Source organism: Thalassophryne amazonica, chromosome 14 (genome assembly GCF_902500255.1).
Source record: "Thalassophryne amazonica chromosome 14, fThaAma1.1, whole genome shotgun sequence".
Taxonomy (NCBI): Eukaryota; Metazoa; Chordata; class Actinopteri; order Batrachoidiformes; family Batrachoididae; genus Thalassophryne; species Thalassophryne amazonica.
The window spans coordinates 36,261,687-36,288,959 of NC_047116.1; the positions used below are offsets into that span (position 1 = coordinate 36,261,687).

Here is a 27,273-nt window from a genome sequence, read left to right on the forward strand (position 1 = left end):
TGTGACTAAAAAGATTAATCCAGGTTTTGAGTATATTTGTGTTTTGTTACATGGGAAACAAGGTACCAGTGATCCAGTAGATTCTTACAAATCCAACAAGACCAAGCATTCATGATATGCACACTCTTAAAGCTATGAAATTGGGCTATTAGTAAAAAAAAAAAGTAGAAAAGGGGGTGTTCACAATAATAGTAGCATCTGCTGTTGATGCTACAAACTCAAAACTGTTATGTTCAAACTGCTTTTTTAGCAATCCTGTGAATCACTAAACTAGTATTTAGTTGTATAACCACACTTTTTCATGATTTGCGAGGCATTAATTGTGTTGGTTTGGAACCAAGATTTTGCTGGTTTACTAGTGTGCTTGGGGTCATTGTCTTGTTGAAACACCCATTTCAAGGGCATGTCCTCTTCAGCATAAGGCAACATGACGAACTCTTCAAGTATTTTGACATATCCAAACTGATCCATGATACCTGGTATGCGATATATAGGCCCAACACCATAGTAGGAGAAACATGCCCATATCATGATGCTTGCACTGTGAACTGTGGCTTGAATTCAGAGTTTGGGGGTCATCTCACAAACTGTCTTTGGCCCTTGGACCCAAAAAGAACAATTTTACTCTCATCAGTCCACAAAATATTCCTCCATTTCTCTTTAGGCCAATTGATGTGTTCTTTGGCAAATTGTAACCTCTTCTGCACGTGTTTTATTTAACAGACTGACTTTGCAGGGATTCTTGCAAATAAATTAGCTTCACACAGGCGTCTTCTAACTGTCACAGCACTTACAGGTAACTCCAGACTGTCTTTGATCATCCTGGAGCTGATCAGTGGGTGAGCCTTTGCCATTCTGGTTATTCTTCTATCCATTTTGATGGTTGTTTTCCATTTTCTTCCACGCGTCTCTGTTTTTTTTTTTTTTTTTCCATTTTAAAGCATTGGAGATCATTGTAGATTAACAACCTATCATTTTTTGCACTTGCGTATAAGTTTTCCCCTCTCCAATCAACGTTTTAATCAAACTACGCTGTTCTTCTGTACAATGTCTTGAATGTCCCATTTTCCTCAGGCTTTCAAAGAGAAAAGCATGTTCAACAGGTGCTGGCTTCATCCTTAAATAGGGGACACCTGATTCACACCTGTTTGTTCCACAAAATTGGCGAACTCACTGACTGAATGCCACACTACTATTATTGTGAACACCTCCTTTTCTACTTTTTTTTTTTACTAATAGCCCAGCTTCATAGCCTTAAGAGTGTGCATATCATGAATGCTTGGTCTTGTTGGATTTGTGAGAATCTACTGAATCTACTGGTACCTTGTTTCCCATGTAACAATAAGAACTATACTCAAAACCTGGATTAATCTTTTTAGTCACATAGCACTACTATTATTTTGAACGCTACTGTATGTGCTAACTACCAGTGTAGCACATTCTTGTCAGCATCAGTGCTCCTACTACTGGACTGGGTCACAATTATTCTGTCTCCACAAATGATGAGACAAGAATTAAAAATGCTTTTCACTGTTTCCTGCCCTGACATTCCGGTGGAAACTTACAGTCTGTCAATGTCAGTGTTTTGTGATTGTTAGAAGACATTTATTCCATCAGTATTGTCATGAATGTGTACATTGTCTACATGCAATCTGTAAGTACTTGGGATGTAACCTGCTTTTAGTATGACCCAGATATTTGGGATTTCTCATATTGGGCCCATAAACTACAAAATACGTGAAAATGAAGCAAAACTGAGACCATGAACTAGGGAGATGTTTTTGAAATATGTTGATTTTATGTGGAATGACCCATCTGTCTTTGTTTAAAAAGGGTTATCTTTGATATCTTGTCTAACGTTCATGTCTTATCATCAAATATTTATCTTTTTAATTGTGAGAAAGGGTGGCCTTTGATATCTTTCCTACTTTACAAGCTCATCAACAGTGTTTACAATTATCGCATTTTCTTTGTGAGAAAGGATTTTCTTTGCTACACAGTAAATTTTGCTGAGTAAAATATACTCTTACTACCGGAAATGCAAACCAAGCTCCTGCTGCGGTCGTACAGGGACTGGATAGCCCTTAGCAAAAAAAAAAAAAAAAAAAATTCAAGACATCTTGTCAAGTGTAATTATCTGTCCATGCAGCAAGATAATTTCCCTCAGATTTTGTGTTTTTATCTTGTTTTTAGACACTCCTTTTTTTGCAGTGTATTTATTCAATTGGTAGAGGTATATGTACAATGAGTGCCTTTGTGTTTGTATTCAGTTGAAACGCTTAAGATATTGGTGGTAATGGAGTAATGTTACCCAGTCTTATAAAATGCTGATTATTTTCAGGGACATTTTTTTTTACTTATTGCTATGTGTTTACATTTGTTTGTGTCCTCCACTGTTTTGCTTTAAAAACAGGGAGGTGTGAAGTTTTTCAGCTGCACTCCTTGTCAGTTTGTATTTGCTGTGATCTGTGCCCAAGCTTGGGTCCATGGATTTATATGACTGTTAAGTTTATTTTTAGTTCAAGTCAGTCAGTCAGTCCACAGCATCCTCAGGCTGAGGTTGCCGTGGTTTGCGGGGACTCCCAGAGAGGAGTCGCTGTCTGTGAGTTTTATGCTCCTCTGTCCTCAGACCGGAGTAGATGGCAGTTTTTGGTTTGGCCTGCTCTCAGAACACCAAGTCTCAGTGGAAATCAGAGGCTGGTGTGGTTCACTCACATATGGCTTTCTGCTGGACTTAGCAGGCCTGTTATTTAGCTTATTTAGCTTGGGTGGATCATCTCATTCTCTCTGATGTGCTGTTTCTCTCTCTCTCTCTCTCTCTCTCTCTCTCTCTCTCTCTCTCTCTCTCTCTCCCGTGACTGCTCACATGGTTAAATTGTGTGTTCTTTTAGTTAGATACCCAGGGTAGTAGAAGTAAAAGGTACAGAGCAAAACAAGACAGGCTTTGGCGTCATAAGTTACTTTGGATATAGTCGACACCTCCAACAGGATAAAGAAATGTCTTGTTATTAAAGTATACACTAGCGCATTGCCCATGGGGATCCATGGCCTCTAGATTGGGTATTGTTTATAAAATAGATAGCTGACATTTTTCAAGGGTGGTAATAAATTGTGCAAAGCTTCTATAATGAGTTGGAATGGCGTGAGTCCAGAATGTTTTTGGAACCTTAGACCTCACCAGTTTTTAGAAGAAGCAATCAAGCCTATTATTTCCTATTAACGACATAGTTTTTTATGTCAACTTACTCTCTTAATGTATTTATAAATTGTTTAGGTTCTTGTTAGCATATACACACTATTGTTATTATTAACATTATTATTATTATTGTCATCAGTATTATTATTATTATTATTACAACTTTATTTTATTATTACTTCTATTTTGTCATTTGATTTTTAAATGGACTACAATGGAAAGTGTTATCACTTTCTTGTGTTATCCATGGATTTTTGAAGTATGTACAATGATATTATGTACTTACATTAAACTTAAGGCCCTGTCACACCTTGACAATTTAGCCAGCATATGCCGACCGTATTAAAAAATGCTAGCATAGGTCCAATAAGTTAAGGGTAAGTTTTTTGTAAGTTAAGAGCAAGTTAATGCACGTTGAAGCTTGTTGATGTACGTCCTGATAAGCTGAGCTCCTCAAAAAATTGTGGGCATGCTGAAAATTTTAAATGAGTGCCAGCGTGTTACTCCCACTTCCTGCACATGCTGGACATAAGTTGTAGGTAAGTTCTGTGATTGTTGTTAGACATTTCTTGTAATTTACTCATGCATCCATTAATGTTGGCCACTCATTGCCTGAAAGCTGCAGTCCTTATGCAGAATGACTGTTTCATTCACACACGGAAAAATATAAAGTCAGACCTGTTCATTTCAGTCCAGTTCACAGACGGACATGAAGCCACATAAAGCTCCTGATTTTTGAAAATGACCTTGGAAAATCCTTTAATTTGTGGCATGTTAAAGCAAACCCCTCAGTGTTTTTTCCTGCTGCAGGTGCGTTTTGTTTTACACACCCACAAACAGAGATGGTAGCGGGAAGACATTAAATGCACTACACTTGTCACTCATGGTAATGGCAACATGACACTTAACTAAACTGACTAAACCAATTGAACTACAAAAACACACCAAATCAATAACACTGTTAAATTAACATGAACCACAATAGCATTTAAAACCCCGAACACCTATGGCGCATTGCAGCACAATATCCATTCTTCACTGTTGTCAGCTAATATTGCTAGTTTCTCCAAAAATATTAGTCCTATCAACTATACATTTTTGCAGCGTTCATCCTTGAGCCAAAATACATAAGCATACCAAATGGCAAATGTCACCTCTCCCCAATTTCTCCATGATCAAAGCCGTACACATGCACACATACATGCACACAGAGGCCATTTGGCTATTATAATAGAGATTTTTCACAGAGGATGAATTGTGAGTTATGCCCCTCTCTTCCACCAGAAGCCATTTGCACGCAACCCATATTTGATTAGCAAAATGTATGTCAAAAGTTCAGCGCTATCTTTTTTGTTGTTGTTTTTAATGCAAAGAGTGCAACACTCAAGGTGCACCGTTCATAAGTGGGTTCACAATGCATGTACACTTATTGTTGTTGGTCACATGAAACATTGCAGCATTATACGGCTACTATAGGGTGAATAAAGACTTGCGCATTTTAAGAGAGCTCTCTCTCTCTCTCTCTCTCGCCCACACACATACCCATAGATCTACTCACTCAGATAACACACACACTCACACTCATCTTCAACTGCTTAGTCCAATTCAGGGTCACGGAGGGCTGGAGCCCATCCCAGCAACCATAGAGCGCAAGGCGGGGTACACCCTGGACAGGACGCCAGTCCACCTTAGGGCCACATATAAACAAACACATTCACACCCGCACACACACCTATGGACAACTTAAATTCTACAATCCACCTAACCTTCGTGTCTTTGAATGTGGGAGGAAGCTGGAGCACCCAGAGAGAACCCACGCAAACATGGGGAGAACACACAAACTCCACACAGAAAGGCCACAGGTGGGAATCGAACACATGACCTTCTCACTGTGAGGCAACAGTGCTAACCACTAAGCCACCGTGCTGCCGCTCAGATAACACATAATAAATAATTGATATGTACACCTTTTTCACAATCAGGTATCCACCTATGTTTCACAGGGGTCTTTTTTTAGAATGTAATATGTCGATGTAAATACCACATTTTCTTCCTGTTCAGTATCTCCAATTACTGGAATTTGGGATGGCCAGCTTTATAAAAATTAATTTCAGTAATATAATCACCTAAACCTGTTTCAAACATCTGTTTTTATATTGATATTGTTGCTCCCGTTTGTCCAGGGTCACCTCAGCGGATAAGAGCCAGAGCCACATAGGTATTTGGCACAAGTTTTACGCCGGATGCCCTTCCTGATGGAACTCCAGTTTTACCCAGAGAAACACACAAAGCCCTTGGTGTTCCAGGCCCCACACTGCTTAGCTTCTGAGCTCTGACAGGATAACCACTAATATATATGTTGTTGCTGTAACATATGTCCAACCAGGGTATTTTGACCTTGAGGTTGTTGTCGTTGCTAATAGTACAGTAACTTTGAACAAAGTAATTAGCACATGGATGTGGTCATATACCCAGGCCCGGTGCCAGGCAACTATCGGGCTCGAGAACCTGAAGCTATATTATTAAGGATATTTTTAATAAAATGCACAGAAATAGCAGTTGCTGTGTGGACCAGCAGTGACTGCTACTTTCAGTCTGCATGCAGTGTGCGGCTCATTTGGCTCAGGGCTCTCACTTAAGGGGACCATGATGCCACCTGATCATACGAGGTCTGTTAGAAAAGTATCCGACCTTATTATTTTTTTAAAAAACCATATGGATTTGAATCACGTGTGATTGTATCAGACAAGCTTGAACCCTCGTGCGCATACGTGAGTTTTTTCATGCCTGTCGGTTGCGTCATTCTCCTGTGAGCAGGCTTTGAGTGAGGTGTGGTCCACCCCTCTTGTCTATTTTTTATTGAGAATAAATGTCTGAACAATTTGGAGCTTTGCTGCATCAGTTTTTTTCCAGAAACTGTGAGAGACCTCCAGGTGGACACCGTTCGAAAAATTAATATGGCTTTCAGGGACGATTTTATGGGGATTAAACAGATTACGGGGTGTTACTGCTGCTTTAAGGACGGCCCACAACTGCTGAGAGCGCGGTGCACTCCCAGCCCCCATCGACAGGCTGACACCCCGCTGGAACAACCAGATCATATCCAACGTGAAAGCTTTGTTGATCCGGGACCTTGTCTGACTGCATTTATATAGCGCTTTTCCATCTGAATCAGCTCAAAGTGCTTTACTATTATGCCTCACATTCACCCCGATGTCAGGGTGCTGCCATACAAGGCGCTCACTACACACCGGGAGCAATAGGGGATTAAAGGCCTTGCCCAAGGGCCCTTAGTGATTTTCCAGTCAGGCGGGGATTTGAACCCATGATCTTATGGACTAATGCCCAACACCTTAACCACTAGACCATCACCGACGCGCGGTGGAGCAGCTTCTCTTTCCATGACAAAAACTCCTGTAACAGTGAAATGTGCTGTTCATTTTTAAACTGGACGCTGTCTTGATCCGGTATGTCATCTGACTAGCACAGGAATTGTGAAGACGTGGACATCAGCACTTTTTCCGGCACATTAAGACAGACCTGCGGAGGAGTTCAGCGCGTCGCGGTGCAGCCGCTCGGCGCAAAGCAACACCGTGATGAAGCCTCACGGGACATGTTCTGGCATGTCCAGCTCATGCACAATCACAATCGGATATTCACACGACTGGAAAGCAACCGGAATCCGTCTGAAATCCACCTGAAAGCTGTCCTGAGAGACCAACACCGAGGTGGTTTTGTTCCGCATAATGAACGGCTCCGTGGCGCGTCCCTCCGCTTTTCTTTCCATGAAAAAAACTCCTGTAACGGTGGAATGTGCCGGAAAAAGTGCTGATGTCCACGTCTTTTCACAATTCTTGTGCTAGTCAGAGGACATACCGGATCAAGACAGCGTCCAGTTTAAAAATGAATGGCACATTTCACTGTTACAGGAGTTTTTGTCATGGAAAGAGAAGCTGCTCCACCGCGCGTCACGGTGCAGCCGCTCGGCGCAAAGCAACGCCATGATGAAGCCTCACGGGACATGTTCTGGCATGTCCAGCTCATGCACAATCACAATTGGATGTTCACACGACTGGACAGCAACCGGAATCCGTCTGAAATCCACCTGAAAGCTGTCCTGAGAGACCAACACCGAGGTGGTTTTGTCCCGCATAATGAACGGAGCCGTGGCGCGTCCCTCCGCTTTTCTTTCCATGAAAAAACTCCTGTAACGGTGGAATGTGCCGGAAAAAGTGCTGATGTCCACATCTTCTGCCTTTTTGTGAAAGTCAGACGAGGTCCCGGATCAACAAAGCTTTCACGTTGGAAATGATCTGGTTGTTCCAGCGGGGTGTCAGATGGGGGCTGGGAGTGCACCACGCTCTCAGCAGTTGTGGGCCGTCCTTAAAGCGGCAGTAACACCCCGTAATCTGTTTAATCCCCATAAAATCGTCCCTGAAAGCCATATTAATTTTTCGAACGGTGTCCACCTGAAGGTCTCTCACAGTTTCTGGAAAAAAATTGATGCAGCAAAGCTCCAAATCGTTCAGACATTTATTCGCAATAAAAAAATAGATGAGAGGGGTGGACCACACCTCACTCAAAGCCTGCTCACAGGCGAATGACGCAACCGACAGGCATGAAAAAACTCACACATGGGCACAAGGGTTCAAACTTGTCTGACGCAATCACACGTGATTCAAATCCATATGTTTTTTTTAAAAAAATAATAAGGTCGGATACTTTTCTAACAGACCTGGTAAATATATTAAATGTAATTTTATCTTATAAATTTGTTTGAATATTTAAATAATTTATGAATGTGTTTAACATATGTTATGTAATTTAATACAATGATGTTTGACAATTTTTTGTGGGGGGCGGGGGGGTGGAGACACAAAAACCTATTTAGATGTGTGTTGCCCGTATCCCCCATATAAACTGATGCTATTGTCTTTGGACAGTATGCACACTACAGAATATTTTAGACAATTTGGGTGTCATTGCTTGATGTTGAAAATCTTTTAAATCATAGCTTTCAAACATTTTTTTCATCATATCAATATTATATCATTGATTAATAGTCAAATACCCATAAACCACTTAGAAATCTTATCATTGGAGGTATGATGAAATGTTGTGGAAATGTATTGTATACAGTAAGAGGAAAAGCTGAAGTTGGTTGCAAAGAAGACATCTGCTATGCAGTCACATATCACAGAGGTCTCTGTTCACTAGAATACTTTTGAAATGATATTTAGGATGCATCATTTGCCAATATTAAAAGGAAATTAGTAACAATATCTCTGGAAAATGCACAGCATCTGATAAAGAGTCCACACTTTTCAGCTGCAACAAAACTTTTATTTCACCTGAATATAGAGACGTAAAATTTCATAAAATTTGTGAGACAAAAGATATCAACATACAGTTTTCAGGGACAGTTAGTTTTAGGTATAAGCAAGTGTGCCAAATACTGTCCAACATCAAAACTACATATGATTGTGGAAAAGGTGATAATATCGGCAACTGCACTGATACTAATGCATGTACACTAGGCATGTGAATCTCATCATTGACAAGGATTTGATACACATCTCGATACACTACCAGCGATACATGACGATTCTGATGATACGATGCGATACGATTCACCCCTGTTCCCTATTCAGTGTGATTTGATATGTATTTGATGGCAGTTCAGTTCCTCACAATATAATTTGGTGTGATACGATGCGATTCAGCATGATGCAAAGCGATTATACCAAAAATTTCAATAGTAAATAAGAAGCTGTAATTCAGTATGGTACTGTAGTAATCTTCTGATTCTCGTATTAGAGGCAGAGAATTTGTTTTACTCCTTATAAGCAGCAAATTTACCAGATTCAACATTAAGGAACAGGAATCAGTTCCCTCATATTTGGAACCTGTTTGATCACACAGTTAGGACTTAAACAGTACAGTCAGCAGAAAGACAACATCATTTGAGTGAGTCACTCATTGACAGTGTATCGCCTTGGCAAAAGTAATTTGTGATACTTTTCTCACCAGTTTTGTGCGTTAGGGGGCGCAGCAGCAGTCAACACAGTCACTTTCCAAATGACTTGCGTCTTGTCAAGTTTCCCATCTTTTAAAAAAAAAAAAAAAAAAAAGCCAAAATAATTCCAAATGCCTGATTTAAATGTTTTAGGTGTGTGAAAAATCTCCTAAAACTGCCTGCGCCATTGTCGAGGGCCTCCATTTTTGAAATAAATTTGTTGTGGTAGAAATGTGCTTTGCTTTCATGCTTCTGTCCGTGATGCATTCAATGTGTGTCGGAAACAGTCGATGCAAGCACGCAGCGAACGATCCATCGTGATTTCATCCGTCAATTGAATCAGTGCACACTGAATGAATCGATATACTCGCATCTCGCATGTTTGTATCTAGATACCGATTCGTATCAATTAATCTCCACATCCTTAATGATACATAACTTATATTTGCATTCCATAAAGTTTTGTGTCTTTCTAGCCAAGTACACCTGTTCTGATATATGTGATTGTACCATTTTAGCTTGCTGTTAAATGTCTGACTAATTACATTTGAGTAGCGTCTTACCTTCTTTTCATATTGATTTCTTTTATATTACACAAGAAAAGTGAAGTGTGCTTCTCCCAGATCCCGGGGAAGAGTGGTGACATGGAGTCCGAGTGGACCATGTTCTCCACCTCCATTGTCAATGCAACCGCTCGCAGCTGTGGTCGCAGGGTCTCTGGTGCCTGTCGCGGTGGCAATCCCCAAACCCGGTGGTGGACGCCGGAAGTAAGGGATACCGTCAAGCTGAAGAAGGAGCCCTGCTTGTCTTTGTTGGCAGGTGGGACTCCAGAGGCAGCTGACGGGTACCGGCAGGCCAAGCGTGCTGCAGCCTGTGCAATCACAGAGGCAAAAACTCAGGTCTGGGAGGAGTTTGGGGAGGCCATGGAGGAGGACTATTGGTTGGCCTCGAAGAAAGCGTCCGGGATGAAACTCAGCACCTCCAAATCCGAGGCCATGGTTCTTGACCGGAAAAGGGTACTTTGCCCTCTTCAGGTCGGTGGAGTGTCCTTGCCTCAAGTGGAGGAGTTTAAGTATCTTGGGGTCTTGTTCACAAGAGAGGGACAGATGGAGCGTGAGATCGACAGACGGATTGGTGCAGTGTCTGCAGTGATGCGGTTGCTGTATCGGACCGTCGTGTTGAAGAGAGAGCTGAGAGGGGGGGAAAGTTCTCGATTTACAGATCGATCTACGTTCCGACCCTCACCTGTGGTCATGAGATTTGACTCGTGACCAAAAGAACAAGATCGCGAGTACAAGCGGCCAAGATGAGTCTCCTCCGCAGGGTGGCTGGATGCTCCCTTAGAGATAAGGTGAGGAGCTCGGTCACTCGGGAGGAGCTCAGAGTCGAGCTGCTGCTCCTCCACGTCTAAAGGAGCCAGCTGAGGTGGCTCGGGCATCTTTTTCGGATGCCCTCTGGACACCTCGCTGGAGAGGTGTTCCGGGCACGTCCCATCGGGAGGAGGCCCCGGGGAAGACCCAGGACACGCTGGAGGGACTACGTCTCGCAGCTGGCTTGGGAACTCCTTGGGGTTCCCCCAGAGGAGCTGGGGGAGGTGTGTGTAGATCGGGATGTCTGGGCGGCTTTGCTTGAGCTGCTGCTCCCGCTACCCTTCCTCGGATGAAGCGGAAGAAAATGGATGGATGGATACACTAGAAAACATGATGGGTTTTTTTCCCTCCCAGAAATACTTGCGCACGTGATACAGTTTATTCGCCAATCCTGTTAACTCAGAAGACAGGCAGATGCAGAAACTGTGACGTTAATCAGTACACAGGTGTTGTGTACCAGACTGGTACTAAAAATTCATCAGGGTTCACTCTGAAACATTAACAACATCTGCTGTAGCTAAGCACACATTTCATAGACACACGCATTGACTCTGTCTGCTGTGTCTATGAAATATGTTCTGCCCGGCAACTGGATCTGCTGTCCTGTCTTGTTTTACAGACCTAATTTCTGTTGGGAGCTAGAAAGGTCAGTGTGCGATGTTGCTGTTAAAGCAATATCAGGAACCAGAAAATATTGATGCTGGCTCCTTATACTGCTTTGATATACATTCATGCCCAGGGGTGTGTGTGTGTGTTTATGTTACTGTGTCATGCACGTGTGGTTTTGTAGACCATGTAAGGAAAAAAAACGCATCAGTGTATAATATGTAATAAAATGATCTTGTGTCATGTTCAACTTTGTGCCATGTCCGAACATTGTTATATGTAGTAGATTTGGACTGGAGGGATTTGAGAGCTTAACGTGGGGGTAAATCACATATTTACAGTTGTTAACTGGAGGGATGGTGACAATGCAGGCTGTGCTGCTGATGAGAGTTGCTGACGGTGTGATGCTGACTGATCCTCACTAAGCTGCTGCTGAAAAGCCGGGTGAGCTGGTCGGCTGACTGGCTGGACATCCAGCTAGGTGTTGGATCCAGTTGGCTGGATGCTACACTGCCTAGACTGCTTTCAAACATGTTTTTATGCAAGGTCAGCTACTGTGTGTTGTTTCATTGGTCACAAATGTGACATCATTGTGGTCCTAAGGCTGCACTTACTCATGATCTTGTCAGAGTGTGTGTATATGTGTGTGAATTTTGGCAACGCATTATACTGTCTACAGACATACTGCTACACCTCCACCTGTGAGCAAAGTAAGTAAGTTCCTTCAACTTCTCCCTTGTTTCACTTGGGGACACCACATCAGATCTGCATGTTGGTTTGGCACAAGTTTTATACTGGATGCCCTTCCTGATACAACTCCATATTACATGGACAATGGGTAGGGGCAGCCTTGAACTGGGAATCATCCGTAATTGAAACAAGCGCACTTAACTGCTTGGCCACCACCCCTGCTATGTTGAGTAATTGTTATTATTGAGAATGGTCCCTTGTGAACATCTGTTTGTGTGCACATTATATACTGGTTGAAGAAGCGCACCATAGAATAAACCCACCATAGAATAAGCCCAGAAGCAGAACCCAGCTGTTTTTAGTTTAATAGCATAGCATAAATGTCTACATACTTATTCAGTTGCATTTTTGGGGGGTTTTGATCACTGCAGTTTCTTTATTTTATTATGAATCAAGCCGGTTGGGCAGCAAAAATTAGTCAAGTGTCCATCAGTCAGAAGCAACATAGACATACGGTGTACAAATGGACATTTAACAAGTACTGAAATGGACGTTCCTGTTCTGAACATCACACTGACATTTGAAACTTTACGAGAGTTTGAAGTCATGGAAGTAGCAGCGTAACAGCTTCGGACAGCCGATTCTTATCTTCATATTGAATCATTGAATTATAGTTCATTTAGATCAGTCCAGGGATTCGTGAATCAGTGTAGTCATATTGTTTATTTTAAAAACAAATTTCCAATCATGCCTGTGAATTGTTACACCACTATTGTTTTTTTTAATACATATATACGAGGTCTCTTAGATAATAAACCGACCCTTTTATTTTTTTTTTTACTATATGGATTTGAATGACGTGCGATTACACCAATCATGCTTGAACCCTCGTGCGCATGCGTGAGTTTTTTCACGCGTGTCGGTGACGTCATTTCCCTGTGGGCAGGCCTTGAGTGAGATGTGGTCCCGCCCTCTCGGCTGAATTCCTTTGTTTCACACGCTGCTCGAGACGGCGCGCGTTGCTTTATCAAAATTTTTTCTGGACCTGTGAGGAATATCCGAGTGGACACTATTCGAGAAATTAAGATGGTTTTCTGTGAAAAGTTTAACGGCTGATGAGAGATTATGGGGTGTTTCTGTCAGTGTAAGGACTTCCCACGGAGCGGGACGTCCTGCAGCGCTTTCAGGCGCCGTCGTCGGCCTGTTTCGAGCTGAAACCATCCTAATTTAAGGCTTAATTCACCCAGGACATCGTGAGAGAACAGAGAAGATTCAGAAGAGGCCGGCATGAGGAATTTATGCGGACATTCCACTGTTTAAGGACATTTTTTTAATGAAAGACGTACGCGCAAATTCGCCGAGTCGTTTGCGTGACGACTCGGCAAATCTGTGTGCGCCGCGACAGGAAAAACACCTCTGTGTTGAAAACCATTTGTAGAATTCAGGCGGCTTTTAATGGCTTTCAACAAGTGAGTAACTGAGAAATTGTTTAACAGCTTGGGCATGTTCCAACTTGCCTTTTAACATTTCCAACGGAGGTGTTTTTCCTGCCGCGACCCCCCGCGGTCGGGTCCAGCCCGACATGCGACTCTGCCCGCACGTTCTTTCATTACAAAATGACCGTTAACAATGGAATGTCCGAATAAACTCCTCATGCCGACTTCTTCTGAAAGTTCTCTGTTCTCTGACGACTTACTACGTCAACAGAGCCTGAAATGTGGAAGTTTTCAACTTGAAACGGCGAGACGCTGCCGCCTCGAAGCGCAGATCGCCGTCAGGCGCCGTGGGCCGTCCTTAAAGCGACACTACCAGACCAAAATCTCTCATCAGCCGTTAAAATTTTTACCGAAAACCAGCTGAATTTATTGAATGGTGTCCACTCAGTTGTGCCTTACAGTTTTGAAAAAATTTTTATCAAACAAAGCAACAGTCTCTGAGCCATTCCTAAACAATGAAAAAAATCGACGAGCGGGTGGACGACTCCTCACTCAAAGACTGCCCACAGGCGAATGACGTAACCGACAGGTGTGAAAAAACTCTCGCATGCCCACGAGGGTTCAAGCATGTCTGATGTAATCACACGTGATTCAAATCCATATGGTTTTTGAAAAAATAATAAGGTCGGATACTTTTATAATAGACCTCGTATTTGTACAAAAGTGTTATGCAGATTAATAAATTGGACCCAAAATGTAGACAAGCACACACTGACTCTGTGAAATAAGTGATTTTATTTACCACAAGAGAAGAGTCAGAGTCCATAAGCTAGAGATCTGTCCAAACAGTCCAAAGTGTATCCAGAGTTGGGCAGTGAGTCAGCGGGTCTGAAGGTTCAGCATGGGCAAAAGAGGTGGTGAGGCTGGGCACAGTCAGGACATGAGGTTGGTCAATGAACTAGCGAGGAGTGGATGAATGAGCCAGTCTTTTAAATGGCACTAGATGATTGATTACAAGTGTGAGTCGTAACCAGGTCAGCCACACCCAGCCTAAAACTCACAGAACAAATAAAACTGCTGGTGGAGGGGGAAAATATCAGAGACATACAGAAAGTAACGTCCTAACAAAAACATTTTTTTTTTTTTTTTTTGGGCTAAACATTGGAAAAGTAATGAAATAATTCTAAATATGTAATATTTTTTCAACAAGTATGAGTCATTAAAATATGTGAGCACCTTGTATTGTTTCTCATGACCTACCCACCTTCAGAAACAATTTTTGTAAATTGTCTGATTTTTTTTAATTTTTTTTACCACTTTTAGATGTATGTATCATCAAAATACATCAAGGCAGGTTCTTTAACAGCTGCCTTTTACATTGTATCTGATGCTCTCCTTATATTTTGTAGAAGAAAATCTGCATATTCAGCACTCTAAACACATACACTTATAATGTCTGTCTTATTGTATTTGATGTTCATAATTTATTTAGTGCAGAATGCATGGGATAAAATCAAATCAAAATAAAAAAAATCTAAATGCACTGACATAAAAGCACGAAAGGAGCAAGACTGTTGCAAAACCATACACTTTGCTTCAACTGTGACCTTTCCTTCAGTCTATAGTCTTGGGTTTCCTCTCTGATGCTGCTTACTAGTTGGATAATGAAGCCCTAGTGAGAATTGCATAAGCTAAAAAATGAATCACTGCCGGCATCATGGTGAGCAGGAGGAGGCTGAGGGGTTGGAGGCTGGTAATTTTAGAATGCTGTAGTTAGAAGGTGTTGTCATTTTGACATTCATGGTGCTTAATCGCATCCTTTGTGCTATGTCTCTGTAATTTGCTTTTCTTTCCAGTGGCAAAGATGATGTATGAGTCTGTCAGTGTGTACACTTGCCTGCATTTGTGGGTGTGCACCATCTGAAAAGCTTTTAGAGAGGCTGGATTAATTAAAGCAAATAGTCTATTAACATCAAGCTATTAGAAGAAAGGAGCCTAGGCAGGGATTGCCATTAAGATCGCTGATTCTTAACCAAATCTGGCTGGGCAATGTGTTGTGGTGTACAGCATCCAAGCCACATTATTTATTTAGGGTCATGTCTAACTTCATATCAATACAGAAGAAAGTGTCAGTCAGTATACAGTGCATCTGGAAAGTATTCACAGTGCTTCACTTTTTCCACATTTTATGTTATAGCCTTATTCCAAAATGGAGTAAATTAATTTTTTCCCCTCAGAATTCTACTCACAACACCCCATAATGGCAACATGAAAAAAAGTTTTTTGAAATTCTTGTAAATTTATTAAAAATAAAAAACAAAAAAAATGTACATTTACAAATATTCACACCCTTTGCTCAGTACTTTGTTGATGCACCTTTGGCAGCAATTACAGCCTCAAGTCTTCTTGAATATGATGCCACAAGCTTGGTGCACCTATCTTTAGCCATTTTGTGCATTCCTCTTTGCAGCACCTCTCAAGCTCCATCAGGTTGGATGGGGAGCATCGGTGCACAGACATTTTCAGATCTCTCCAGCGATGTTCAATTAGATTAAGGTCTGGGCTCTGACTGGGACACTCAAGGACATTCACAAAGTCACTCTTTTGATATCTTGGCTGTGTGCTCAGGGTCATTGTCCTACTGAAAGAAAAACTGTCACGCCAGTTTGAGGTCAAGAGCACTCTGGAGCAGGTTTTCATCCAGGATGTCTCTGTACATTGCTGCATTCATCTTTCCCTCAGTGCTGACTCATCGCCCAGTTCCTGCCACTGAAAAATATCTCCACAGCATGATGCTGCCACCACCATGCTTCACTGTGGGGATGGTGCCTGGTTTCTTCCAAACATGACCCCTGGCATTCAAGCCAATGAGTTCAATCTTTGTCTCATCAAACCAGAGAATTTTGTTTCTCATGTTCTGAGAATCCTTCAGGTGCCTTTTAGCAAACTCCAGGTGGGCTGCCATGTACCTTTTACTGAGGAGTGGCTTCCATCTGGCCACTCTACCATACAGGCCTGATTGGTGAATTGTTGCAGAGATGGTTGTCCTTCTGAAAAGTTCTCCTCTCTCCACAGAGGAATGCTGGAGCTCTGATAGAATGACTAAGGGATTCTTGGTCACCTCCCTGACTAAGGCCGTTCTCCCCTGATCGCTCTGTTTAGATGGGCGACCAGCTCTAGGATTCCTGGTAGATCCAAACGTCTTCCATTTACAGATGATGAAGGCCACTGTGCTCCGTGGAACCTTTAAAGCAAAAATGGTAAATGGACTGCATTTATATATCGCGCTTTTCCATCTGCATCAGACGCTCAAACGCTCACATTCACCCCAATGTGAGGGTGCTGCCATACAAGGTACTCACTACACACCGGGAGCAACTAGAGAATTAAGAACCTTGCCCAAGGGCCCTTAGTGATTTTTCGGTCAGGCTGGGATTTGAACTGAGGATCCTCTGGTCTGAAGCCCAACGCTTTAACCACTAGACCATCACCTCCCCAAAAGAAAATGACTGCTCTTGATGCAGAAATGTTTCTGTACACTTCCCCAGATTTGTACCTTGAGACAATCCTGTCTCTGAGGTCTACAGACAATTCCTTTGACTTCATGCTTGGTTTGTGCTCTGACATGCACTGTCAACTGTGGGACCTTATATGTAGACAGACATGTGCCTTTCCAAATCATGTCCAATCAACTGAATTCACCCCAGGTGGACTCCAATTAAGCTGTGGAAACATCTCAAGGATGATCAGTGGAATATGCACCTGAGCTCAATTGTGAGCTTCATGGCAAAGGCTGTGAATACTTATGTACACGTAATTTCGTTGTTGTTGTTTTTATATATATATATATATGCAAAAATCTCAAAACTTTTTTTCGCATTGTCATTATGGGGTTTTGTGTGTAGAATTTTGAGGACAAAAATAAATTTCTTACATTTTGGAATAAGGCTGTAACATAACAAAATGTGGAAAAAGTAATGCACTGTATATACCAGAGGTGGGACGAAGTCACCATCAAGTCACTCTCAAGTCATGAATCAGCAAGTCCCATGTCAAGTCTCAAGTCATAATGACCACCATATGTTTGCAAGCTGACTTGAGACTTGACTTGGGACTGGCAGATTGATGACTTGAGAATGGCTTGACAGTGACTTTGTCCCACCTCTGGTATATACAGCACAAAAACAGTATAATCCAACAAAAGTGACAAAGCCTCCTCAAAACCAACCAGAAACAAAATAGAAATGATGACGTCAGTGGACATGCCCAAACAGGAGACCTGAAATTAACTCTTATAATTTGCTACTCCTCTAGTATTTAGTTCTTAATTGTAACATATAGAATTTACTTGTTAACACTGTTATGAACATTACCCTCATAATTATTCTTGCCATTAGGGAAAACCAAACAAACAAAATATCCAACCCAAATAGCATTTACCAGTTATTAAATGTCATCTTTATATATTTGCAAGATAGTGGCTTTGTAAATTTTTTTAAGCAACTTACTTTCTTAGTTTCTTTAAGTTCACCATCTAACATTGTGCAGAGTCTGTGTGTTGCTCGAAGTTTGGAAACCCAGCCTTCTTTCTGCTTTTCATTTTCAAACAACGAAATTGTTTTGTTCTTTTGCCTATCGTCTCTTCATGCTGGGGTATCCTTTCTGTTGTAGGTGTAGATCCTTCTCTTCAGATTGACAACAGGATCCAGACTTCCTCACAAGCCATTGTCCCCAGTTCCAAACACAACAAGTCTCGGGTTGCCAACACCAGAGATGAGCGGTTCAGATCAGGTAATCATGTGTTTGTGCTGCCTAAGAGTTTTAAATTACGGATGTTGTGTTCTGTGATGTAGCTACACTGTGTGTCAACATGTTATCTCAGATTTACACACAGAAGCCGTCCAAGCAGCTTTGGCCAAGTACAAAGAGAGGAAAATGCCCATGCCTTCCAAGAGACGTTCAGTGTTAGTTCAGTCCTCTGTTGAGGCATGCACCCCGCCAGGTAAGAGCTGTGTTTCTGTGAAAATACTTTCCACAGAGATACACAGTACCATATTTTCCAGACTACAAGTCACAGTTTTGTATTTACTTGTTTGCCTTATATTCAAAGTGACCTATACGTAAAAATATACTGCTGTATCATCTATGGCCACAAGATGGAACCATCTACACATGTGACAAGCAAGCGGCAAGCTTTGATGTCTCAGATGGAGCCAGTCAGGGGTGTTTTAAACCATAAAGTTATAATTAGGGGCGTGGTTGCTTTGAGTGACAGCTGTTGAACCCAGCGGCTCTGCCTCTCACAGCATCGGCCTCTTAGAGGCTGCTTGATGCGGTCACTAACAGTTGTTGAGGACTGTCTGTCATTTTGAGCATTTTATTACAAATACCTGGAATAATATGGTTTGTTGTGTGGTAAATGTCCTAACCGATCATCTAAGACATCCCTGCTGCAGTATTTTTGCTGAGTGAAATTCTTGTCTTGCTTAATGTTGTATGCTAGCAGCATGAATTGTGTCTTACAAAATGAGCCTTTGGTTTTCCCGTAAAACCCATATTATTTTTATGCCCCGTGCGGCGCTTGCTCTGTAAGGCGGGGCATATAGCATCTGGGTTGTCCGTCTATCTGTTCTTCCGTCTGTCTGTCTGAAATTTGTTTGCCGCAACGTAGCTCGGCACCTATTGCTCGCAGAAACTTCATATTTGGTGGGTACATGACGTGGAGGAGTACTTCGCATGGGTTCGAAGGCCGGTGACCTTGACCTACTTTTCAAGGTCACCAATGGTCACAACTGTCAGATCCTTCGCCTGAAATTTGTTTGCCGCCATGTACCTCGGCACCTATTGCTTGCAGAAACTTCATATGTGGTGGGTACATGCCTTGGAGGAGTACTTCACATGGGTTCAAAGTCTAATGACTTCTGATGACCATGATCTACGTAACTCCTTCATTGCAAAATGTCTCTGCATCTAATGCACACAGTGCAGGCCTGGGAACTGTACTTGGCACGGGTTTGAAGGCCAGTGACCTTGACCTATTTTTCAAGGTCACCATGATGGTCATAACCACAAAAACCTTTGCCGCAATGTGGCTGGGCATCTATTGCACATCAAAACTTCATATTTGGTGAGCACATGTTCCTGGAAGAGTACTTCACACGGGTTCGAAGGGTAGTAACTTCCAATGACCTTGACCTACTTTAGGGTCACCAGTGGTCACAACTGCTAAAGCTAAATCATTTGTCACAATGTGGCTTGGCATCTATTGCATGCGGGAACTTCATATTTGATGGGTGCATGCTTTGCAAGAGTACTTCACTCAGGTTCGAAGTCCACTGATCTTGACATACTGGTACTTCTTTGTTTACCGGTAATATCAGTGTGTTAATACAATTTCCTAATTTTCCTAATTTTGTTCATTATTATTACAGTGTGCTAACATATTGACCAAAAACTTAAACCATGTAAACGGGATAACTTTATTTTACAAATATAATCATGAGTAAAAAATCTCCCAGGGCTGCAATCATTGCTGTCCTTTCAACTGTATTTATAATTTTAAATATTAAAATACTGCATGAATCTAGATTTCTGCACGCTTTACGCTCAGTAGCTTTTGTAGCATCGGCCATTCCAACAGGCACATTCCTAGGCGGGTCATATAGCATCCGGGTTATCCGTCCGTCCGTCCATCCGTCCGAGATTCGTTCTCTGCAATGTTGCTCAGCAACTATTGCTTGCACGAGCTTCATATTTGTTGATACATGCCTTGGAGGAGTACTTTGCATGGGTTCCAAGTCCAGTGACCTTGACCTACTTTTAAAAAATTACCAATAATTGCATTTGTTCAAAGGCTGCTGACTTTTTATGGTCACTGTTGGCCACATCCTCTAAATTAATATAATGTCAATCTCCAATTTTTCCACTGTGTATCCCAGTTTACATCAAACACATAAGGGTTCAACCAAATACCTACCCCACACGTGTACATATTACTGCACTTTACATGGAAAATAGGGGCATGTCGAATGTCTCTTGTTTTTCCCTATATTCGTCCTTGTCAGCCTGTCAAACCATGTTATTGACAGATGGTATTGTATGCATAGTTGATACCCTTGTGCATCTGTGTTGGTTAACAATACATACTGTATGTATGTATGCATTTGGCACAATTGGGTTGTCACTTGGTTGTTTCTTGATGACAGTTTATTCAGTATCATGCTCTTTTCCACTGTTACGACCCTACCCTGTCTTGACCTGTTAAACACAGACACCTCTTCAGCTTCAGAAGATGAGGGTTCACTTCGGCGGCAGGGACGTCTAGCCACTTCCACACCCTACCAGGGCCACAGCCACACAGCCATTGAGCACTGGTTTAATCGTGTCATCCAGGGTTCGTCCACCTCATCCTCTGCGTCATCCACCTCATCCCACCCTGGAGGGAGATCCATCACAACCACCAGTACCAGCACCACAGCTCACACAGCTCTCAGTGTCAACGCAGCAGCTACCGCATTGGCCGACCTTATGGCACACACCCAGCTAGGTCAGTGACATGTCCACAATCTTACATGCCAGCACATATAATGTAGTCTACCTGAATTATTAGGTGGAACAGAATGGTCCTTTATCCTCAGTGATACAGGAATAGGTTGCAGAGAGCTAATGCAGAAAGGTATTGTATTGTCTATAAATGTAGTGTTTGTGGAAATGTAACTGTAGAACATTTCTGAGAAAATATCCAATAAACATCTACTTGACTTCCCATAATTATATCTTAGATGGCTACAAATGTATTTTGAGTTGTCCAAATTACACTTTAAGTAGCTGTGATGATGATTTAAGATACCTGATAATAGGGGTGCACTAATTAAGAACTGCAATTAAGGTATTTTTAGATGTTTTGAATGGTCAAAATTACATTTTAGATATCTATATTAACATTGTGGATCTGATCATTTTACCAGTCATCTAACCATGTTTGATCATGTTTGATATCTTCGATTTGCAATTCTGTTGTGAGGAGTGAAAATGATCAATTTAAATATCTGTAATTCTGGCTAGTCAAATCTGTCCAGAGAAAACTCTGACGCAACACTCTGTAAAATGGTCAGTTTGGATTAGAAGTGAGGTCGACTGTTCTACAAATGTAATCAATGAAACAGCAGTGAAACTGAGTTCTGCAGAGAATTGATTGAGAAATGCATGTCTTATCTTCTGATGTAAAGATAAACAAATAAAACCAAATGCAGTATTCCTACATTTACTTTGATTTCTATTTCATTGCGGACTGTATGAACCCAAGATATTTCATGTTTTGTCTGTAGAATTTAATTTGTTAATGTACATCCATTCCTCCATTTTAAAGCCTGCAGGACTTTCCAAGAAATCAATCAATCAACTTTTTTCTTATATAGTGCCAAATCACAACAAACAGTTGCCCCAAGGCGCTCCATATTGTAAGGCAAGGCCATACAATAATTATGAAAAACCCCAACGGTCAAAACGACGCCCTATGAGCAAGCACTTGGCCACAGTGGGAAGGAAAAACTCCCTTTTAACAGGAAGAAACCTCCAGCAGAACCAGGCTCAGGGAGGGGCAGTCTTCTGCTGAGACTGGTTGGGGCTGAGGGAAAGAACCAGGAAAAAGACATGCCGAGAAGGGGGGCAGAGATCGATCACTAATGATTAAATGCAGAGTGATGCATACGGAGCAAAAAGAGAAAGAAACAGTGCATCATGGAACCCCCCCACAGTCTACGTCTAAAGCAACATAACCAAGGGATGGTCCAGGGTCACCCGATCCAGCCCTAACTATAAGCCTTAGCAAAAAGGAAAGTTTTAAGCCTAATCTTAAAAGTAGAGAGGGTATCTGTCTCCCTGATCTGAATTGGGAGCTGGTTCCACAGGAGAGGAGCCTGAAAGCTGAAGGCTCTGCCTCCCATTCTACTCTTACAAACCCTAGGAACTACAAGTAAGCCTGCAGTCTGAGAGCGAAGCGCTCTAATGGGGTAATATGGTACTACGAGGTCCCTAAGATAAGATGGGACCTGATTATTCAAAACCTTATAAGTAAGAAGAAGAATTTTAAATTCTATTCTAGAATTAACAGGAAGCCAATGAAGAGAGGCCAACACGGGTGAGATATGCTCTCTCCTGCTAGTCCCCGTCAGTACTCTAGCTGCAGCATTCTGAACCAACTGAAGGCTTTTTAGGGAACTTTTAGGACAACCTGATAATAATGAATTACAATAGTCCAGCCTAGAGGAAATAAATGCATGAATTAGTTTTTCAGCATCACTCTGAGACAAGACCTTTCTGATTTTAGAGATATTGCATAAATGCAAAAAGGCAGTCCTACATATTGTTTAATATGCGCTTTGAATGACATATCCTGATCAAAAATGACTCCAAGATTTCTCACAGTATTACTAGAGATCAGGGAAATGCCATCCAGAGTAACGATCTGGTTAGACACCATGCTTCTAAGATTTGTGGGGCCAAGTACAATAACTTCAGTTTTATCTGAGTTTAAAAGCAGGAAATTAGAGGTCATCCATGTCTTTATGTCTGTAAGACAATCCTGCAGTTTAGCTAATTGGTGTGTATCCTCTGGCTTCATGGATAGATAAAGCTGGGTATCATCTGCGTAACAATGAAAATTTAAGCAATACCGTCTAATAATACTGCCTAAGGGAAGCATGTATAAAGTGAATAAAATTGGTCCTAGCACAGAACCTTGTGGAACTCCATAATTAACTTTAGTCTGTGAAGAAGATTCCCCATTTACATGAACAAACTGTAATCTATTAGACAAATATGATTCAAACCACCGCAGCGCAGTGCCTTTAATACCTATGACATGCTCTAATCTCTGTAATAAAATTTTATGGTCAACAGTATCAAAAGCAGCACTGAGGTCCAACAGAACAAGCACAGAGATAAGTCCACTGTCCGAAGCCATAAGAAGATCATTTGTAACCTTCACTAATGCTGTTTCTGTACTATGATGAATTCTAAAACCTGACTGAAACTCTTCAAATAGACCATTCCTCTGCAGGTGATCAGTTAGCTGTTTTACAACTACCCTCTCAAGAATCTTTGAGAGAAAAGGAAGGTTGGAGATTGGCCTATAATTAGCTAAGATAGCTGGGTCAAGTGATGGCTTTTTAAGTAATGGTTTAATTACTGCCACCTTAAAGGCCTGTGGTACATAACCAACTAACAAAGATAGATTGATCATATTTAAGATTAAATAATGGTAGGACTTCCTTGAGCAGCCTGGCAGGAATGGGGTCTAATAAACATGTTGATGGTTTGGATGAAGTAACTAATGAAAATAACTCAGACAGAACAATCGGAGAGAAAGAGTCTAACCAAATACCGGCATCACTGAAAGCAGCCAAAGATAACGATACATCTTTGGGATGGTTATGACTAATTTTTTCTCTAATAGTCAAAATTTTGTTAGCAAAGAAAGTCATGAAGTCATTACTAGTTAAAGTTAATGGAATACTCAGCTCAATAGAGCTCTGACTCTTTGTCAGCCTGGCTACAGTGCTGAAAAGAAACCTGGGGTTGTTCTTATTTTCTTCAATTAGTGATGAGTAGAAAGATGTCCTAAAGTTGGGAGGCTAAAGCATTTATCACTTTGTAATGTTTTGCCATTCCTTCTGACAGCACTTAAGACATTTTGACATTAAGGATATCAAGCGATGAAGTGTTTTCAGGTGTTATTTTGTCCCTTTCTTCCGGCAAACACATCTTAAAGGTGTGCAACAGCACAGGATTGTTGTCGTCATTGTTGCGTTTTTGTTTCTCTGTTGGGGACAGATCAGGACGGCAGGCATGCTAGTTCAATACCTGTACCAGAATAATATAATATATTATATAATATGTGCAAAATGTGATTTTTCATTGTGTTGCTAATAAATGCATGGACGTCTCTGGAAAAGATGTCGTCTTGTTGGCAGTATATTTTGCTCTGAAATCGGTATACTTTTTTGCATTAATGCTGCCATGACAGAAGTGCACATTATCTTTGCCAAAGGCACTGACACAACCCCATACCATGACAGACCTTGGATTTTGGACTTGTTGCTGATAATAGTCTGGATGGTTCATTTCGTCTTTGGTTTGGAGCACCCAGTATCCATTTCTTCCCAGAAAAAGGTCTGGAATATTGATTCATCTGACCATATTCCACATTTTCACTGTGTGATGGGCTGACGTAGATGTCTCCGTCTCCAGAGAAGTCAACACTGCTTGTGGGCAAAGTTAGCATAAGATATTTCAATAGATAATTTTTCACTCCTCACAGTTGCAAATAGAAGATATCAAATGATCAAACATGAAAAGGTGACTGACAAAATTCTCAAATTATTGTGTATTGTAAGTCCCCCCACCACACACACACACACACACACACACACACACACACACACAAAACAACTTTTGTTCAGTGTTGGGCTTTTGCTGATTCCAGCAGAAATTTGGTCCCTTTTTATTTGTGCCTAGCCAATTTTTTTTTTATTTTATTTTTTATTTTTTTGCTGGTAAAAATCTAAAATTGTTATGCAGAACTTAGGTGTATTTTTTTCCTTACAGCTGTGCTTCTGTAACAATCAGACAGTGCTGACTTACTAAATCTGCTGTAGTTGAGGCCTTATCTCCCTCCAGATACACTGAAGGACTTCACAAAGCAAGACAAAGAGGACGAGAAACAGTTTACGTTCACTCTTCTCTAATTAGTCGTCTCAGGTTGCACTTTCTCTGTCATTCTGTTGTGTCAGAAGGCTCAATGACGCTTTTCAGTCAGAGAGATTTGTTCCATTTTACCATGTGAGTGGCACAGACTGGTTAATGAGATTCAACGGCTTCATCTCAATCCGTCACTCGGCTTCAGCCAAGTGAGATAGTGTCTGGCTTCATGGATGTGTGCATGTGTGTGTGTACTGTATGTGTGTTTCACTGGCAGAATGGCCTATTAGAGTGGAACTTGCTTATTTGTATCCAGCTCGTTTCTGTTCAAGGTTGCCGTCATGAAGCAGCAGCAGAGGGGTAGCAGGTGTTGAGTGGAAGTATAACTAAATCACCTATACTGCCTTTATTCTGGCTGTTGTAGTTTTCTGTGCTTCATAATTGTGTAATTGCTTAACTTATTTGGCAAGGAAAATGCAGCGTCTACTTAATGGTTGCTGTTTTTCTGTATTTTATATTAGCTACCATGAGCTAAAATATTTTTGGGTTTAGGATTATTGGCCAGGAAAAAAAAAACAAACAATAAATTTGAAGATGTTGAAAATAATGCACAAATTCATCAGTTATAAAAAAAATCAATCAGTCAGTCAATCAAATGTAGCAGCTTTTGTAGGCAGCAACATGAATGCTATATTATGTGTGCTGAAGTTGAATATAGTTTGATACATAAGACCAAACTGGAATTATTAATGGCATTTTACAATCACTCATTCTGCTCTGTACTGATTACAAATTTGACAGCAGGTGCACATTTTAAACTGTAAACCTAAGGCGACACCGGGTGTCTTTGGTACTAGGTGTCTGAGAAGGATCCTAGGGTACCGCTGGAATGAGTTTGTATCAAACAAGCCGTTACTAAGCGAGTCTAGGAGGAGGAATGTCACTTGCATTGTGAGGGAGCGTCAGCTACGACATTTTGGCCATGTGGCCTGTTTCTCTGTGCATGATGCAGCACACAGGTGCCTGAGTGTTGAGGTAGCTGAAGAAGCCCAAGTGGATGCCTATGTTTCACCTGGCTGTGGCAGATAGCTGATTATCTTAGAGATGTGGGAATGGATTGGTTGTTTGACTGATTGGTTGCCATTTGGTACCCACGGCAATTCCATGGTGTTGTGGATGCGGCAAAGCTCAGCACCAGCACATGCTGTCAGACTTGACTTGACTGTGCACAGATACCCATGATGATCCATCATGATTATAGGCTACATTTAATGGAAGTAAGTGATTTATAAAGTGAGTCCGCATTTCTTTAATCAAAGTACTGTAACAGGCCAAACACAGTAAATCAGTCAGCGGAGCAAAGGTGTCCCTGAGGGATTCATCTGAGACACCTCCAGAATACAGTCCAGTGGTCAAACACACAGAACAGCAGTCATTGTGGCAACAGTGACCATGAACAATTAAGTACAAGCAGTTTCCAAAAGGCAATAAATCAACTTAATGTTTAGGCGGTCAGACCATAAACCAATCCAAAAGATGCTTGCAAGAGAAATGAGGTTAAACAGCAACAAACGCTGGTCCAGGAGAATATATCACACTGGTAATCACAGTGGAATGAGCGAAGTGTTGGCACTGGGGAACACAAGAGAAGGGTTTAAATACACTAAAGGGAACAATTGCTGCAATAACTATATCAATAGATGGGGCACTCGGCGAGTACCATCAAATAGAACAGTTCTCAGATTATGCAACGAGTTTAATAGCATTATTGTAATTTACACTGCTGCTGCCCAAATGTATATTTGATTTTGAGTGGATCCTTGACATTTGATTAGTGCTTTGTATGTCATGTGACATGAATTATTCATCCCATTTGTGTTGCATTAGATTTAGAGTGCAATTTGGTTCCATTTAGAGTGCAAATTTGGTTCCATACGTTTGGTACCATTGCACTCTGCACACACATGCACACAGAGCTGTTAGGAGGAAGTTAGAATGAAAAGCTCGAGTAATTTCTGACGGTATTTGTTTCACTGCACTGAGGAAGTACACAGTCTTTTTTAAATTTTTTGGGAAGTACACGTGCGCACAAGTGCCGTTGGCGCTTAGCTTTGAAACAAACGGCGGAGTTTGTGTTGCTGACGGTGCTAGTTCTTCTAACACACACACACACACACACACACACACACACACAAATCCACTCCACTATAACCCGTCTGGAGGCATGAAGAGATGAAAAGCTGATGTGATTTTTCACTG

The 27,273-nt window shown here is 41.5% G+C and overlaps 1 protein-coding gene across 6 annotated transcripts in view; it reads left to right on the top strand.

The window, feature by feature from the left end:
• Positions 1 to 27,273, top strand: part of dip2a (disco-interacting protein 2 homolog A) — a 254,093-nt gene that overhangs the window by 158,952 nt on the left and 67,868 nt on the right. For all 6 annotated transcript variants that reach the window (XM_034185907.1, XM_034185908.1, XM_034185909.1 and 3 more), the window contains exons 3-5: positions 17,986 to 18,105; positions 18,197 to 18,316; positions 20,585 to 20,860. In XM_034185907.1, the coding sequence (XP_034041798.1) occupies positions 17,986 to 18,105; positions 18,197 to 18,316; positions 20,585 to 20,860 (516 nt within the window). The remainder of the gene's footprint in view (positions 1 to 17,985; positions 18,106 to 18,196; positions 18,317 to 20,584; positions 20,861 to 27,273) is intronic.